We start from the raw sequence: 19262 nt of genomic DNA, 5'->3' as shown, positions 1-19262 counted from the left end.
GTCCCGGTTCCAACGGTCACTTGACCTGACCGGACGCAGCAGCACTCAACTGACCGGACGCTGAACCCCCAGCGTTCGGTCATTTCCAGTAAGCTCCCGAGCATGACCGAACGCGTCCGGTCGAACGCGATCGGACGCAGCCAGCGTCCGGTCACTCTCCAGCTACTGCGTCACCGTACGTCAGCCTGACCGGACGTAGCCTTCCAGCGTCCGGTGCATTCAGATCCAGCGTCCGGTCAGTTGACCGACGCTGGCATCTTCGCGACCAACTCGTTTTCACTTCTAACTTCTTCACCCTTGCTCCAATGAGCTAACCACCAAGAATTTGCATCCGGCGCAATAGAAAATAGGCATTCCATTTTCCCAAAAGCGCCGAATCCCGCCGAGCAAGCTCAGCGGGAGGGAGAGAGGGACCCAAACCCATCTCAACCCTGCAAACACCACCTCCTTTGTAAATGTGCCAACACCACCAAGTGTACACCACCATGTGTATGTGTGTTAGCATTTTCACAATCATTTCCCAAAGGATGTTAGCCACTCAACTTGTCACGCCACTCGATCCTAGCGACAATGCAAAGTTAGATCACTCGAGTGGCACTAGATGACCGATATGCAAACAAGTTTGCCCCTCTTGATAGTACGGCCATCTATCCTAAACCCGGTCATAAACTTCTCTACACACCTATGACCGGTGAAATGAAATGCCCTAGGTTATACCTTTGCCTTGCGCATTCCATTCCATCTCCTCCAATGTTGATGCAACACATGCACCAACACGATCAACAATGATATGATCCACTTCATATCATCACATGATCATATTGGTTCATCGATCTTGACTCTACTTGCTCTTCACCGTTGCCATCGTCCATCGGCGCCAAGTCTTGCTCAAGCTTCACCGCCACACGGTCCATCACTCCAAAGCCTTCGACTTGCCCTTCACGCTTGCAACCGGTCCATCAAGCCAAGTCTTGTCTTGATCTTCTCCACCTTGATCACATGACTCAATGTCATGTCTCATGTGCATTTAAGCTCCTTCATCATCACATGTGTGAGCTTTGCAACATCTCCAAGCCATTTTCACCTCCATGGCATATGTTGCTCACACACATGTACCTGTGGACTAATCATCTGTGTATCTCACATAGACACAATTAGTCCACCTAAGTTGTCACTCAATTACCAAAACCAAACAAGGACCTTTCACCTCTCCGCTGGCGCACGACGAGCTCCATGTGCCGCCGTCGAGCTCAACAACGACAAACCTCCATTCGTCCAAGCAACAAGATGACATTGCGTTGAGAGCCCATGTTGCAGAGGTATGTTTCAAGTGTTTCAGATGTTTCATCTAGATGTTGTAAGTGTTTCATCTTGATGTTGCAAAAGTAGATTGGGATGTTGCACATGTTGCAATGGCTATACATGTCTGTTTCAGGTGTATGTTCCGAATGTTTCATCTGTTTTATTTCAGACATATGTTTGCAAGTGTTTCATCTGGATGTTGCATATATTTTTGCAAGTGTTTCAGGCATATGTTCCAAGTGTTTAAGTTGTTTTCGTACGTATGTTGTAAGTGTTTTATCTAGATATTTCAAAAATAGATCTGGTGTTGCAGCAAGCGTTTCATATGCATATTTCAAGTGTTTCATCTACCTTCCGATGTATGTTGCAATTGTTGCATTTGGATGTTTCAAAAGTAGATCGGATGTTTGCATCTCCCTCCTCGCTTTTTCTGCCTCGCATCGGTGTCTCTTTCTCCTCCGGCGCCGACTAGGCATCCGCCGCCCGCTCCCCCCTCTTTCTTGATGGTGTTGACGCTCGAGTCGACACGGCCCCGCGTGGGCACGTGAAACGGCGTGAAAACGACTTGCAGGAGCGGGCGTCCGGACGCCCCGTCCGTCCAGGACATCCGGACGCTAGTCGTGCCGTTCTGGTTTTTGATCGATAGCAGGAGATCATCTGATAGGAGGCATCTTGTTGCTATTTCATGGATTCCATTTCAATATGCGTCCCCTTGGAACATCAACGGAAATATCCCCGATCTATATCTATACATCTCTTATAAAAATAAACCCTACTAATTTTCAATCTTTGCATACAAGTTATCCACGTATCATTCTCACTAAATACCACATCATCTCCACACATCATCTTCCACTAAGTGCCACATGATCTAAGACTAAGTACAATTATTGTGGACTAGACGACGGAAGCCAGATGGAGCTGGAGAACCCGAACATTGGGCGAAAGTTCCATGAGAACGACAACGAAGACAAGTCCACTTGAATCAGCTTGATCTTGTAAATCCTATTTTTCAAATACAAACATTAGAGTTTGTTTTTAATATATTGCGTTTAGGCTTTATAGGTTGAAAGTATTTTATTTACTAGCTAAAACCTGATTGGATACCCACCTTGATGGCCTTAATGACCTAAGGATTACTTAGTAGACATGTGCTCTGATCAAGCAATTATCGTATTATTAGTACTGTTAGGGCATGCTACTCACTATTTTTCTAGTACTTGTGTTACAAATGCAATGGTTTTCAATGTGAGCGGTGGATTTTAGGTGAAAGCTAAATGAACATATAGGTTTTGGGAGGTGTGGCTGGAATTTGGGTTTAAAGTGGAAGATATTTGCCTTGTCTCAATTAAAGACTGAGTTGATGTTTTAACTTACCCAACTCATTTTATCGTGCAACCACTCGACACTGTAAGGGCAAAGCTTAGTCTTTTTTTTAGATAATGGATTTTCATTAATCCGGCCTCTATATCCATGAAGGATATACACAACCATAATGGACGCGGTCACCAGGCTCGGGCGCTCGGCGTCATCGCGCTGGTCGAGCGTGCGCGCGTTGCCGCGTGTGGTCGGCCGTGGCTGCCTCTGGCCTGGCTGTGGCCCGGCCGCCGCTGGCCACGCCGCGCGGAGCCACCGCTGCTGCCGCCTGCCCTGCCCCGCGCCGCGAAGGAGCTGCTGCCGGTGCCATCACCTCGTCGTCGCGTCCGCACTGCTGCCCTGCCTCGCGTTGCCGCTACCGACGCCACTACGATGTTGTGCTGCGCTGCCGCTCGCCTTGTCCTCGCGCGCACGTGGGCTGTCCTGGCTGGCTCGCGCCGTCGCCTCGCCTTAATGGCGCTGCGGCCGCGCATGCCGTGCCCCCACCTGCCTCCGCGCGCGCACATGGTCTGGCTGCGTTGTCGCGTAGCGGGTACGCGGACGCTGCCTCAGGTCCGGCCGACCGCTTGCCGCTAAGGCGAGGACGAGCCGAGCTAGACCTGCTCCTCTCTCTCTGCCACCGCGACCGACCAACCCCGCTCGCTTAATTCGGCATGGTTGAGTCACCATTGCCCGATTCATCATGCCCCTGACTTCTCCATTAAGCCACCTGACCCCCCGACCCCACCTAGCCTTGAAGCAAGCACGACCAAGCTCCAATTTGGAGTTTTTCCCTGCCGCCGTGCCATTAAGGTCCCGCTCAGCCAAGGTCGAGGGCAGCCCTCCTACCATCCTTTCTGATCCAATTCGTCCGCACCACTAGCTTTTCCTTGCCTCCCTCTCCACCTTGCGCACACCAGTGGAACTGCTACCGCCTCCCCGTCGTCGCTGACACGACCGTGCCGCCACGGTGCGCCGTCGCATGGCTCGGCCGCACATGGCTAGCCCTCCTCCATCATCCTCTGCCCCAACCATCACCTCGACCTAATCCAGGGTAGACTCCTGATGCTCACGCGCTAACCAATTAGGTCTGTAGATACCCCAGCTCACCGAAACAGTGGCGTCGCTGTCGCGGATGGCCGCGCGCCACTGCAGCCTTCCCTAGCAAGTCATGTCACCCCACACCGCCGCTTAGCGTAGCCGCTCGGGTGAGATATGGTGACCGACCCGTTAGATGGTCTATGTAGGTCCTAGGTGGCCAGCGCAGCCACGCTGTGTCACCGGCCACCGCGCCGCCGTGTGTTTAGTCGTTGGGGGTGTGCGCGGGGAATTCCAGGAAAGCCAGGGGGTTAAGTAAAAAGGTTTGAGAGGGGAAAATAGTGTTAGTACTTAGTTGTAATTTGGGAGAAGTTCGAGGTCGCTTTTGCAAAATCACCAGCGCGCGCGGGATTCCTCTGCCGCGGGCCGTCTCGCACTGCAGGCTGGCCTCACATGCGCTACGTTGCGTGGGCCGCGCATGTGGGCCGCACGGGAGAATTCATTTTTATTTTTTCATAAGGAATTCGAAATAGTTTTATAATTTAATTTCTGAGCTAATCTTTGACAATTAATATAAAATCATGTAGGTGTCCAAAAATTTTGAAACAAATTTTGTTAGATTCATAAAATTATGCTCTATCTGTTGGTGTATTTAGTTCATATATATACATTTTGATACCAGGAGCTATTAAATCATTTGAGAATGCTTCATATTACTAAATTAATCATTGTAGGAATTTTTATGGTAAATTGATGCTAGCTTTGGTCCTAAAATTTTTATAGTAGTTTCATGGTATTATTACGTGCTCACTGTAATTTTTGTAGCCTTAGGATAGACTAAGCATTAGGGTAGTTAAATGCTCTTTGTTTCACTTTCAATATACATTAAATCATTAGAAGAAATAAAGATATATCCTTAATTTGCCAAGCTAAGGTTTGTTAGTTGAATCCAACACCTTGCTTGATGAAGATGATAGTTAGCTTAGTATCTTAGTCATTAGAGCTAGCTTAGTAGTTTAATATGCGTATTCTTATTTTAAGAGTTGCTGTTGCCTAAATGCTAAGTGTTGCATTATCATCGCATGCATATAGAGAACGAGTTGGTGGAGATAGTGACCACCGACGATCGCGAGTTCGAGGAGATCATCGAGGAGTACGAGGAGGAGATCCTCATGAGGGAGGAAGTCCCAGAGCCATCGACGACTGAGTCAGGTGACACCGCGCCTACCTAAGATAAGCCTCGGTGCATAACCCTTATTTTTAATAATAACTGAATATATATATGTGATGTGCATTTATGTTACAAGAATTTTTATGAAAACCACATGCATAGATATATTTGTCCTATGAGTCTTACTAGTGCAGGTTCGAGTAGATGCTATGCTTAGGTTTTTGGTAGCGTGAGTAACCTACCGTTACTCATAATAAGTGATTATTATATTTACTCTCACGATAAAATGATGAAAGGAAAAAAATGGAGACCAGGCAGGGATATGGTATGGGTATTGGTGGGTGTGACGAGTTGTGTCCCGCGGCCATGGGGCTTAGCTTGGTTACACTATTTTCCTTGTCCGTGTCGATTAAGGACCATCCATTGCTGTGGATAGTAGTCAGGTCCCAGACTTATTATCCTGAGCACATACTTGCTTATGGGAGCGGAAAGCTTCATTACGCTCTTGTCGTGGGTTCTGGCTCTTTCTGGACCGACTGATTGGAGACAGGGAAAGGTGGAGGTCTAAGCACCATACTGAGACCGGGTCTCAAGTGTGGGGACTTAGAGTCCAAGTTTGGACGGGGATCTAGACCCCTTGATAGGAGTGGAATGGGTTGGTCTTGTTTGTGCCTAGGGTACAAACGGGGCATGTGTTTTGGGGGTACCCAGCTAGAATACATTGGTTCATGAATCATCGTTTTTGTGAGACGGTACAACTTGGCTATGGTCAAGCACTGTAGTAAGAACTAGAAGATGAAAGATGGTAAAATAGTTCTGATCGCTCAACCCTTACTTGAAAGTAGAATATGTGCTTACTTAGAATGGTTAGCTAATGAAGTAATCATGACTACTAATAAAACTTGATCTTAAGGAAGTACTCCTAGTAATGCTTTTCACAAATAAAAAGAAAACATCAAACCCATATTGCCTATCATACTCCTTGGAGTCGGGAAACTATTCCTGAAAGGAGACCGTGACGCCTAAGAGGAGGGGGGTGAATTAGGCAACTTAAAACTCTAACTATAAACTATGGCCTCTTTTTCTACCTAGTCAAAACCTATGCAAGAAAGTAATCTAAATGTGCAACTACGGTTTTGCTAGTGTGTTGCTATCTCTACCGCAAAAAGGAGTTATGCAACCTAGGTTCCAAACCTATCAACTAGCCTATCACTAAGCTAGGAAAGTAAAGCACAAACCAAGATTGCAATGTAAATGCGGAAGCTAAAGAGTAAGGTAGAGATATGCAAACTCCCGTCGATGACTCTGATATTTTTACCGAGGTATCGAGAAGCGCATAAGCTTTCCCCTAGTTCTTGTTGGAGCCCCTCGTAAGGAATCCCTCGCAAGGGCCAAGCTCCCGGTCAGATAACTCTATGGATAGCCCCGGGCCTTCCTCACATGCAAGTGGGTCTCCGGTGTGCCTTCTGGCAAGCCTCTCCCGGTCCGCTCTCCGCCGTCTTCACTATCAAGCTTTCGGCCGAACCGCCGTGGGCCTTGTTCCTTTCGGTACACGATGGCTACCACACCATAAACGCGGTTGGTGTGATCTCACAAGACTACAAGCCCCTCCGATATACAACAATGGTGTGTGCAAGCTCCGAGTGGTAAGAGGTGTGCAAACCTCACTAAACACTAGGCCTAAACCTAGAGCAAGCGCATAAGCGGTGATCTAATTAACCTAAGCACTTCACAAAGTACCTATGATAATCACCTAATGAATCACTAAGCACTATGCAAGTGGAGATCACTAAAATAGTGTATCAACACCCTTGGTATGTTTCCTTAGCTCTCCACTTCTCAAATGGCCGGTTGGGGGGGTCTATTTATAAGCCCCACCGAGAAAGTAGCCGTTGGGGGTGAAACCCAGCTTTCTGCTACCGACCGGACGCTGCTGTCGTCCTGACTAGACGCGTCCGGTCGTCCCGACCGTTAGAGCGCGCACATTGATTGGACTATGAGCTGAGTCCGATCTCACCCGATCGGACGCGTCCGGTCACGCTGGCGCCACTCTGGAACCTCTCTGGACTCGATCGGACGCTGTACTTTATGCGTCCGGTCGTCCAGTGCCGCTGCGTCCGGTCACGCTGAAAACATTGTCGTGACGAAGAACAATGTCATTGGTGCGTCCGGTCACTGCTTCGCTCAGCGTCCGGTCACAGCTACTGACGCCTTCTGTTGCTGAGCAACTAATCGGACATGTCCGGTCCCTATAAGGGCCGCGTCCGATCACCTCTGCCAAGCTCATTTCTTCACGATCTTGCGTCCGGCTTAGTTCCGATCTTCGTGCTTGGACTATGCTTGATATCTTGGGTCTTCTCTTGTGCTTCTAGGGTCTTGCTTATGGTGTTGATCGTGGGATCATCATGTCGCCTTCGTCCAAGTCACATCTTGCACCCTATTGAACTACAAAACAATTACTTGCAAATTCATTAGTCTAATTTGGTTGTGTTGGTCATCAAACACCAAAATCCAAAATAAATGGGTCTAGGGTCCATTTTCCTTACAATCTCCCCCTTTTGGGTGATTGATGACAACACGACCAAAGCAAGCAAATAATAAAAAATTGGAATAAAAAAACTATTTACTTGATAGGATGCAATGTAAAGGGCAAGGTTATATGATGCTAAAAGATACCACATGTAAAGCTAAAAGATACCACATGTAAACATCTTTAGAAACTTATCTTACCCTTGTAAATGTCCCCATGTGGCATTATGGATTTAAGCCTCCCTCTAACTCCATAATCCACTATCCTCCCTTTCTCGAACCATTACCACTTGTAAATTATTATGATCGGGCTTGCTTTTGGTCCTACAAATTCTCCCCCTTTGAAATGAAACACCGAAAAGGAAGATATTAGTAGCATAAGGGAGGGTCAAACTATGTGACCCTTTGTATGTGGAGTGGAATAGGTCACAAAATTTAGCTCTCACATTACATAGACTAAGCTCCCCCTAAATATATGCATACATATGATGGAGAATGTAGTTTATGCATAATTGACAAATTAATTCTCAAGGGAGTTTAATCTATGTAATGCTTGGAGAAAGCATATGAATACCAAAGTGAAATCAACAAGATGATATCAGTTTAGAAATACCACATGTGGAAATCAATTTGATTTATACCACTTGCAATAGGTGGTGGATATTTGAAGTATGATGCTTAACTCTGGGAACTCTATTTTCCTTGCAATAAGACTACTAGACACTTGATAAGCTTGAAAAGGTGTTAGTCTTAAAGCATCCAACTTGTAGAGTAACCTCCTACTAAATTTGTACACATAAGTATGGAATACTTGTAGGAGACATGCTCATTGATTTTAGAATAAAAAATACCACTTGAAAGATGACATCACATGAATATGAGAATTATTTTCGAAAGTGATATTCGGGAGAAATTATCTACAATTTGGACTTTGGCACATATTAGATGAACAATTGTAAAACAAGCTATGTGCCGTGTTCCTAAACAATTTAAACCATGTAGGTTTTCTCCAAGAGTTAAGAGTGAAACCGAGCAAGCCTACCATAAGATATACCTAGTGTATGCAAGACAAAAGATTAAACATGCAAATACAAACCTAGGCATGAAAAGGAACTAGATGCTAATTGAAATTGCAAGAAATTAAATCTAGTTTTCTAACATGGGAAGGAGAATTTGGGTCCATAGTATTCACTAACCCATTTGACAATTACCTTGTCCATAATGATGCACCCCATGAAATGCACCCATACTTTGCCAAGTCTCCAAATTCTCCGAAGTCCAACGGACTTTTCACTTCCCTTTTGGGATCCAAACCTTCTTGGTGCTCTTCATATTGGAAATGATTTCCTTTGGCACCCAAATGCGTTTGGCTCCATTATTGGCTTGCTTGTTCACCTTGATGGCCACCACCTTGTCATTTTTCTTCTTCTTCAAGAGATAAGGTGTGGAGGCCTTTTTGTCCACCTTGTTGGTGTAGGTGTTGGAGAGATTGCTTGTTTCCTTTTTGTTTTTCTCTTTCTTCTTAGCTCCTCCCCCATTCTTCACCTTGCACTCATAGGACTTGTGACCTTCCTTGTGGCATACGTGGCAAACCATAGTTTGTCCTTCATCAAGCTTCTTCACTCCCTTGACAGTGTTATCTTGATGAAGTTGGGCTTGCTCCGTCTTGCCTTTCACTTGAGTCAAGTCCTTGGTGAGGTGAGCCACTTCTTGCTTGAGTTGCTCATTCTCCATTGTGACCTTTTGTGTGCATGTTTCTACAACAACTTTCTCAACACAAACTGGGTTGCACAAGAGTGAGTCTAAACATAAATCATTACAAGAAGAAGAGGCATCCTTTTTAGGCATGTCAAAAATTAAACCTTTCCTTTTAGGTGCCTCGGTGGGGGTTGTACCGATGGCTTCAAGATTAGCAACTTTATTAGTTAGCTCATCACAATGTTTGCACATGGTTTCCATTTTAGCGAGCAAACTTTTATAATCATCTTGTGAGCTAGCTAACTTTTCCTTTAATTTTTCATTTTTCTTTACAAGTTGCTCATCATTGATTGTGCAATTATTTGTGTTTGCACTAGTCTCAAGTTGCTCAATTTTAGTAGATAGCTCCATATTAAGATTGACAAAAGTTTCATATTGTTCAAGCAAAGTAGCATAAGCTTGTTGTGAGCTATCTAGTTTTTCTTTTATTTTTTCAAGCTTCCTTTGTTGACTAGTGCAAACTTTAGTAAAGTTAAGATTTTGTTGCACAATTTCATCATAAGAAGGTAGCTCATCATCACTATCACTATCGTTGTTACTATCACTAGGGATATGCTTTTTGTTACCTCGTGACACAAGGCACACACGTGAGGTGCTTGATGATGAGTGCTTATGCCCGCGCCTCTTGTGGTGGTCTTCTTCTTCACTTGAAGAATTGTTCCATGACCTTATTATGTGAGGGCTTTGTCCTTGTACTCCTTTTTTTTGTCCTAGGTGTAGTCTTGTTTGGATAGACTTCCATAAAGTGCCCCAACTCGTCACATCCATATCATTTTTTCTTTCTTTGCTCATTTCTTTGATTGGTGAAGATGAAATCTTGAATTTGGATAACCCTTGACATTGAGTTTTTGGATCATCTTTTCCACCTTGCTGATAAGTTTGATTGATTCTTCATCAAGGTCAGAGGTGGAGGAGGAAGATTGATCATCATCACTTGATTCACCATCATCATCATCGTCATCATCATCATCATCATCATCCTCATCTTCTTCTTCATCTTCACTTGAGGAGCTTGAGCTTGAGCTTGTCTCCACTTGTTTGCCCTTTATCTTCTTTTTCTCACTATATGCGAGAGCTTTGCCTTTGCTTGATGATGAGGCTTCTTCTTGACCCATCTTCCATGACATTTCAAATGCCACTATCTTGCCAATGGCTATGGCCGGGGTCATGGTGCTCAAGTCCTCCATGTTGTGAAGGATGGTGATGATGCTTGCATATTTCTTTTGTGGTAGCACGTAGACGATCTTCCTCATGATGTCCGCATCATCTAGCTTCGTTAATCCTATTGAATAGAGCTCACTGATAATTATATTCAAATGAGAATACATGTCACAAACAAGCTCATCATCATTCATTTTAAAGGAATCATAATTTTGTTTCGTTAGACAATATTTTTGCTCACGGACATTAGTTGTGCCATCATGGATCTCTTGGAGTTTTAACCAAATTTTATGTGCCGTATTTAAAGTGAATACTTGGTTAAACACATCCATGCTAAAAGATTCAAACAAGCAATTTTTAGCTCTAGCATTGAAATGAATTTCTTTTCTTTACTCTTTATGGGTTTATCGGGATTCTTAATGAGTTTCATCCCGTCACGAGTGACTCTCCAAACACCTAAATCTACCGCCTCAAGGTGACAAGCCATTCTAGCTTTATAGTAGGGGAAGTTAGTGCCGTCAAAGTGCGAAGGCCTAGAGGTATCCATCCCAACCACTCTAAATAGAGTCGGCTCAACGGTGGTGAAGCCAAAGGTCCAAATTGAGCCAATCGGCTCTGATACCAATTGAAAGGGGACCGTGACGCCTAAGAGGGGGGTGTGAATTAGGCAACTTAAAACTTTAACTCTAAACTATGGCCTCTTTTTCTACCTAGTCAAAACCTATGCAAGAAAGTAATCTAAATGTGCAACTATGGTTTTGCTAGTGTGTTGCTATCTCTATCGAAAAAGGAGTTATGCAACCTAGGTTCCAAATCTATCAACTAGCTTATCACTAAGCTAGGAAAGTAAAGCACAAACTAAGATTACAATGTAAATACAGAAGCTAAAGAGTAAGGTAGAGATATGCAAACTTAAAAGGTCCTAATGGCTAGAGGGGGGTGAATAGCCTATTAAAAATTTCTACAACAACACTTAACAAACCGGTTAGACAATTATGAGGCGAAGCAAGTGTTGCGCTAGCCTACTAAAAATGCAAGCCACCTACCACAATTTTAGTTTCTATAGTTTCTAACCACACAATGGCTATGTCACTACACTAAGTTAGTGTGCTCTTAAAGGCTAACTAAAGAGCCACACTAACCAAACTAACAAGCTCTCACAACTAGCTACACTAAAGAGCTTGATAACTAGTTTATGGTAATGTAAAGATAGTGAGCAAGATGGTCATACCGCCGAGTTGAGGAGTGAACCAATCAATCGCAAGAATGAAAACCAATGAAGACCAATAACCTCGGAATCAAATGATGACATAATGATTTTTCACCGAGGTTCACGTGCTTGTCGGCAAGCTAGTCCTCGTTGTGGCGATTCACTCATTTGGAGGTTCACGCACTAATTGGCATCACACGCCAAACCCTCAATAGGGTGCTGCACAACCAACACAAGATGAGGATCACACAAGCCACGAGTAATTCACTAGAGTACCTTTTGGCTCTCCGTCGAGGAAAGGTCAAGAACCCTCACAATCACCACGATCAGAGCCAGAGACAATCACCAACCTCCGCTCGATGATCCTCGCTGCTCCAAGCCATCTAGGTGGCAGCAACCACCAAGAGTAACAAGTGAATCTCGTAGCGAAATACGAACACCAAGTGCCTCTAGATGCAAACACTCAAGCAATACACCTGGATTCACTCCCAATCTCACAAAGATAATGAATCAATGATGAAGATGAGTAGGATGGCTTTGGCTAAGTTCACAAGGTTGCTATGTCAATGTAAATGGCCAAGAGAGTGAGCTAGAGCTAGCCATGGGGCTTAAATAGAAGCCCCCATGAAATAGAGCCATTGTACCCCTTCACTGGGCACTGCTCAGGGCGACCGGATGCTCTAGTTAGATCGACCGGACGCACCCTACCAGTGTTCGGTCAACGGATGGCTGCCATGTTATCCCTCTCTTCAAATACTGAGCGCCCAATCCCAACGGTCAAGTGATGACCGGACGCGCTGCTCGATGTGACCGGATGCACCAACACCAGCGTCTGGTCGTTTCCAGAAAGGTTCCAGAGGCGACCGGACGCGTCCGATCATGCCCGATTGGACTCACCAAGCGTCTGGTCACACAATGTCTCTCTGTGCGCAGCCACGTCAGCGGGACCAGACGCACCCAGCCAGCGTCTAGTCACGAAGTGACCCAGCATCCGGTCGAAGACCGACGCCAGCGTCTTGACTGCTTCCACTGACCGGACGCTCCAGTCCAATTGAGACCAGTGTCCGGTTCACTCCGTGAAACCCTGTCTTTTCTATATAGGGCGCTGGTGGCACCGTCAGACTATCTGCACTCTACGGGCGGACACTCGATCGGTGAAGTTTCTAACCCTTGCTCAAATATGCCAACCACCAAGTGTACCCCCTTGTGCACATGTGTGTTAGAATATTTTCACAAATATTTTCAAGGGTGTTAGCATTCCACTAGATCCTAAATGCATATGCAATGAGTTAGAGCATCTAGTGGCACTTTGATAACCGTATTTCGATACGAGTTTCACCCCTCTTAATAGTATGGCTATCGAACCTAAATGTGATCACACTCGCTAAGTATCTTGATCACCGAAACAAAATGGCTCCTACCACTTATACCTTTGCCTTGAGCCTTTTGTTTTTCTCTTTCTTCTTTTCAAGTCCAAACACTAGATCATCACCATGGCATCACCATCATCATGTCATGATCATCATTTGCTTCACCACTTGGAATGTGCTACCTATCTCATGATTACTTTGATAAACTAGGTTAGCACTTGGGGTTTCATCAATTCACTAAAACCAAACTAGAGCTTTTAAAACTACCATCGACGACTCTGGTATTTTTACCGAGGTATCGAGAAGCACGTAAGCTTCCCCCTAGTCCTCGTTGGAGCCCCACGCAAGAAATCACTCTCAAGGGCCAAGCTCTCGGTCGGGTAACTCCATGGATAGCCCCGGGCCTTCCCCACGCACAAGTGGGTCTGCGGTGTGCCTTCCGGTAAGCCTCTCCCGGACCGCTTCCCGCTGTCTTCACTATCAAGCTTCCGGCCGAACCGCTGTGGGCCTTGTTCCCTTCGGTACACGGTGGCGGCCACACCACAAACGCGGTTGGTGTGATCTCGCAAGACTACAAACCCCTCCGATGTACAACAATGGTGTGCGCCCGCACCGAGTGGTAAGAGATGTGCAAACCTCACTAAACACTAGGCCTAAACCTAGAGCAAGCACATAAGCGGTGGTCTAATCAACCTAAGCACTTTACAAAGCACCTACGCTAATCACCTAATGAATCACTAAGCACTATGTAAGTGGAGGATCACTAAAATGGTATATCAACACCCTTGGTATGTTTCCTCAGCTCTCCACTTCTCAAATGGTCGGTCGGGGGTCTATTTATAAGCCCCACCGAGAAAGTAGCCATTGGGGGCGAAACCTAGCTTTCTGCTACTGACCGGACGCTGCTGTTGTCTTGACCGGACGCGTCCGGTCGTCCCGACCGTTAGAGCGCGCTCGTTGATCCAACTCTAGGCCGAGTCCGGTCTCACTCGATCAAACATGTTTGGTCGCGCTGGCGCCGCTCTGGAACCTCTCTAGACTCGATCGGACGCTGTACTTTGTGCGTTCGGTCGTCCAGTGCCGCTGTGTCCAGTCACGCTGAAAACATTGCCGTGATGAAGAACAGTGTCATCGGTGCGTCCTGTCACTGCTTCGCTCAGCGTCCGATCACAGCTGCTGACGCCTGCTGTTGTCGAGCAACTGATCGGACGCATCCGGTTCCTATAAGGGCCGCGTCCGGTCACCTCTGCCGAGCTCGTTTCTTCGTAATCTTGTGTCCGGCTTGGTTTCCATCTTTGTGCTTGGACTATGCTTGATATCTTGGGTCTTCTCTTGTGCTTTTAGGGTTTTGCTTATGGTGTTGATCATGGGATCATCATGTCGCTTTTGTCAAAGTCACGTCTTGCACCCTATTGAACTACAAAATAATTACTTTAAAATTCATTAGTCCAATTTTGTTGTGTTGGTCATAAAACACCAAAATCTAAAGTAAATGGGCATAGGGTCTATTTTCCTTACAATTCCCACTAGTTGGGTAAGTCTTACGAGTACATTGTGTACTCAGGGTTTATTTTACCCCTGTTGCAGGTGCAGCTTGAGGAGTAGCTCTTGTGTGGAGAATTCTTCTGGTGGACACAGACAGATTCTTGTATCATTTCTGCTAGATGTTTATTTTTATTCTGCTGTTTCATTATCGCACTCTGAACTCTGATATTGTAATAAATAATTTCTAAGAGCTCTTGTTGTATGAAATGGACTAAGTATTGTAAATACGTACTCATTATCGGATTATGGAGGTAAAATGCGGATTGATTCGAGTTCTCCCGTAGGGTGTGCTCGACGGAACTGTCCGGTGTAGCTAACTTTCAGGGAGCTTAGTTCCGGCCAGGAATGGTTAATTAATTTGTCTGCAGCAGACTTCAGCAGGAATTGTTCCTGGCATGGATGACTCCAAACGAACGAGGCCTTAATTAGTTTGGTCATTGCCTAAAGGTAGTTGTGCAACGGAATGCGAAGATGTCTATGATAAATTTTAATAAAACAGTCGTAGACCACATTAGGCAAGGAACCTTGTCTTAGCGCTCCTCTGGTGATCACCGTGACTGAGAAAACCCCTCCCTCGATCCCTTAAGGCCCCATTTGGTTAAGGCAAAATCAGGACAGGAATCATTCCGGGAACTGAAAGCTTATATAAATTGAATAGCAATTCCGGTCAGGAACTCTTCCTGGCGTCATTCCTGGAAAAGCGAACCGGACCTAAGAAAGGAGAGACCAACTCAACCCCATTTCCCTTTCCCCCTCCATGCCAGTCCACCAAATGCGCATGGGAGATGGCCGTTGCCGCGTTGGGCTATCGTCCTCGTCCCTGGGTCAGGCGAGCACGACCCGCTGCTTTGTCGCATCATACAGGCATCATACGATACGAGCGAGCGAGCAGCCGCTCTGCCATGCCATCCATGTGTGAGTAGCCACCCCGCTGTGCCGTGCGGGCAGGCGAGCAGGCGCTCCCGCTGCAGCACCTGAGCCCGCTGCCGCTTCGAGAGAAGAGGGAGAGAAACAAGATAAAGAGGAGAGGTTTCTGCCACTGCCATGTGGGTCCCACGTACAAAGGTATGAAAAAAAAAGAGAATTTAGTTTTCTCAGATTTTAAGGGAAAGGAAAAAGAGAATCTGGTGGAATTGCTCCTAGCGGTGCCTAGAAATTACTTTGTAATCAAAAGACATCAACACCTATAGCAAAAATTTTCACGTCGAATCTTGACAAAACTACTAAATAATAATCACTTTATCGTGCTCTAAACATGTAGAGGTGGTATGCTACGAGGTAGTAGTTAGGAGATTGTTTGTATATGTCTTATCCTTTTTTTTTCTTCGCGAACGGTATAGCCGATCTTGTTGTATATGCCAACAACAGATCCTCAATATGAAGAGCAATTGTAGGCATATATATCATGATCAGCTATACGGTCTCTAATAGTAGTAATAAGTAGGCCGGCCTCAAGTTCGACACAACACAATCAACTAAGTTCCTTTTTCACCAAAGATGAAACTGAAAAGTGATAATCCAAGTTATTACTTAAATCTTCTGTAAGACAAAAGTATGTACATGTGCCGATTCCCACGTATCACATCAAATATTTGTGTGGGAGGCATTGCATTGGAGAAAGAACTGTTCAGATGAAAGGAAGCAACCATTGATTTTTCGAGCAGGCGGCGTAATAAAGTTGAAACATATCAACACTAGTGTAGTTGCAGCCTTTACTCTATTTCAGCATCGTTTCAGATATCAGCCATTACTTCTTCTTACTTAAATGTTGGAGGAGTATATATGGGAGACACCCCAAGAGGCGCGAGCTGCCTCTGATACAAAAATATTACATATACCAATGTGTTGTAGAGTGTCTAGTGCATATTGCCGGCGGGTAGTAGGAATAGGAGGCATGGGAAAACACACTCCCAATGCTTCCTGGGGCAGCAGCACATACTCGTAAGAGAAGGCTAATAATACAGCCGGCTTGCTGGCTGTAAGGTTCTTTGCAGCCTTCTCTTAGCCCACTCATATAGTAGTTAGCTCTTTACGGTTAATACATGGCCCACTTGTCTCTCTCACAGATTTTCTTGGTTCTTTTGCCCAAGCCGGCTGTAAGCTTACAACCCGCTTCTCCTCTCTCTTCTTCCCTCTCTCCTCCACCTCAACATTTAGTCCGCGGGCGCTAGGTACAAGAAGGCAACTGAAAGTTGTTTCTTCGCAGGATATTACGAGTACTCATTTTCGGCTTAAGAAGGATTTGGTGGAACATAGGAGTATTTGGAATAAGTTTGGTCGCAGTCGAAATATATCTGGAGTTTGAGATAGAATATATGTAATCGCATTTATATATGTGTAACGTTTTTATATATGGGAGTGCGTTCATGAGTATTATAATTAATTAATATATTACATATAGTTGATCAAGTTTATTTGGCCTGAGATGGACTATGCGAGTGCGTTTTTTTGTTGATCCCTAGCATGCAGCCGTACATGCTACAACAAGTCTATGAAACAGTGAAACGAAACTATCGCATTGAGAGAGGTTGTTTCATGTCCTAGTTTCCAAGACTACTAGTATTGAAAATAGGGGCATGAAACGTTGCAGACTGGCCTTATGGTTCGTCTAGTAGCTAATAAATTTTGTAGCTTTTAGTCACTTTAGTAACTTTTTAACCGAACGCTATGACTAAAAGCTACTAAAAGAGCTTTAGTTCTCTCTAGTAACTCTGGAGTTACTAAAAGTGACTAAACCGTTTAGTAGCTCGAACCAAACACCCCCTTAGCCTATCTTGAGCAAGCAACCAGTAATATTCATAGGTATCTGTTTGTATCCAATCCGTTTACACCGCTACTGGTAATATCAACCATGTGTTGCTGGTCTACCTAAGTTTCCATATTTTGATAACAAGTTAAAGAAGTTTGACTGATTCGGATCCTAAAATGACCTACATATTTCAGGCTCGTAGCCAGATGCTGTTTTCATTATGAAAGTTTTCCAAATTAAACATAACTTTCTAAGAAATGAATTTCAAGACATAAAAGTTGCACAAGCATTGGATTGTTCAGTGGTTCATGTGGTTCTTCTTACGGAAACACTATACTGTAAGGCCGTAACTTCATCCCTACATATTAGGCACTCAGGTCAGCTTAGCAACATGGCAGGCAAGCTTTAGGACAAGAGACAATTATCTATTTGGCACTGAAACATATCAGTGTTTTATATTTGGCACTCGAAAATTTAAACTTTTCTATTTAGCATCAAGTTAAAATTTCCTTTAGCACTGCCGTCCATTTTCATTGGTCATCTGTTAGTTGACTGGTTTGACCGTGTCAGTTTTTTCTCTCTATGTCCAACATACCCCTCTATTAGATACAACAGGAGACTGAAATTTGACCGAGCCCCTAAAATCCTAGATCCCACGACCTTCTTCCTCGGCTCTGTTGTGCCACTGTGTGAGGCTGCCCTAGCTCCACGGCCGGAGCGCGAGCAGGCCACCCCGCGGGAAGCCGCCCTCGGCCTCTGCTCGACAAGCCGTGGGGGTGGGTGGGGGGGGGGGGGGGGGGGGGGGGTGTGTGCGGCGCTTCACCGTCTTGGATTCCTCGCACTGCCGGAGGATCACGCGCACCGCGGCCATTGCAGCTTCCGCCGTGCTCTTGTACTACCAGCCGCCGCACAGCACCCACGATAAATCAAGATCCTTTGATTCCTTTGCAGATCCAAGTCGAAAATTTTGTTTGGAACGAAGGGGATCTAACGGAAGTGCGATGTGGTATACTTCACCTTGGAGCCGGCGGCGGCTTCGAGCCCGTATGGCGTGGCGACGAGGAAGACGAACTGGCACCCAGCGATGGCCGGCGCGAAGGTGGCGGCGTCGAAGAGGTCGGCTTCGAACATCCGCAGCCGATCCGCCGCGCCGGGGACCAACCGCCGCAGCAGCCCGGTCTTCTCTTCGTCCTCTGCGTGCGGTCACCAAATCAATCGGATCAGAGTGAGGGACGCCGACCAAAACTAGGAAAGGAAAGAAGGAGCTCGCGCACCGGTGTTCCGCAGCGTGGCGTGAACGGTGTAGCCTTTCTTGAGGAGCTTCTTGACGAGCCAGGAGCCGATGAACCCGGCGCCTGAGCCGATGAACCCGGCGCCTCCGGTCACGCACACCCGCACCTCCCTGCTGCTGTTCTTCATGTTCTTTTCTATTGCTGTCAAGCTTTGTTTATGCTCCATGGCCGCGGACTCGTGGCGGCGGGCATCAGTGCGCGGGGCTTCGACTTCGTAGGGGACTCCGTGGGGGAAGAAAGGAAGATGTCATGTGGGCCCACATGTCAGATAATAAGTAGAAGGGCAGTTTACGCAATACAAGAATACAGTGACCTGCCGATGGACTCTATATAACGTCTGTAAAGAGTTTAAAAAGACAAATTTCAAAAATCAATGGAATTATATTGGCCTAAATAGTAATGGTTTATTTTCAATTCGTAAAAATTGTAAGGTCACCAATTCAAATAACTTTTTATAATTTCTTTATTTGATAACCTGTTTATTTATTCTTTTCTTATTTGGCACCATGAGTTTCTGCTGCAAACAAGGGTATTCATGTCATTTTGCCAGCCATTTGACACCGTTACTGTCCTAAATGGACGGTAGTGTCATTTACGAAAGCAAATTTCAACTAGGTGCCAGATAAGAAAGTTTAAATTTTTGAGTGCCACATACGAAACACTGATTTGTTTCAGTGCCAAATAGATAATTTTCTCTTAGGACAAAGTTGGCCTGATGTTTACTGCAGTTCTACACCCATAAGCCTTTGCACCATATGAGCACCAAAACTGAACTAGAGAT

General features: G+C 45.5%; 1 protein-coding gene across 1 annotated transcript; it reads right to left on the bottom strand.

Moving 5' to 3' along the window:
• Window positions 1-2199: 2199 nt before the first annotated feature.
• LOC136525778 (NADPH HC-toxin reductase 1-like) lies at window positions 2200-18954 on the bottom strand. Its single transcript, XM_066518650.1, has 3 exons — window positions 18464-18954; window positions 18207-18382; window positions 2200-2307 (listed from the first exon to the last, which is right to left on the bottom strand). The coding sequence occupies exons 1-3, from the start codon at window positions 18645-18647 to the stop codon at window positions 2200-2202; spliced, it is 468 nt and encodes a 155-aa protein (XP_066374747.1). The 5' UTR covers window positions 18648-18954.
• Window positions 18955-19262: the final 308 nt, after the last annotated feature.

Source organism: Miscanthus floridulus, chromosome 19 (assembly GCF_019320115.1).
Source record: "Miscanthus floridulus cultivar M001 chromosome 19, ASM1932011v1, whole genome shotgun sequence".
NCBI classification, from domain to species: Eukaryota; Viridiplantae; Streptophyta; class Magnoliopsida; order Poales; family Poaceae; genus Miscanthus; species Miscanthus floridulus.
This window is presented reverse-complemented; position numbering and strand designations above follow the sequence as displayed.

What these genes read in the sequence shown, in the direction of transcription:
- LOC136525778 (XM_066518650.1), bottom strand. Translation starts at nt 18,647, where the DNA reads ATGGAGCATAAACAAAGCTTGACAGCAATAGAAAAGAACATGAAGAAC. An exon ending in CGCCACGCTGCGGAACACCG is followed by an intron (nt 18,383 to 18,463) that starts GTGCGCGAGCTC and finishes GACCGCACGCAG; the next exon opens with AGGACGAAGAGAAGACCGGG. An exon ending in AAGCCGCCGCCGGCTCCAAG is followed by an intron (nt 2,308 to 18,206) that starts GTGAAGTATACC and finishes TTTGAAAAATAG; the next exon opens with GATTTACAAGATCAAGCTGA.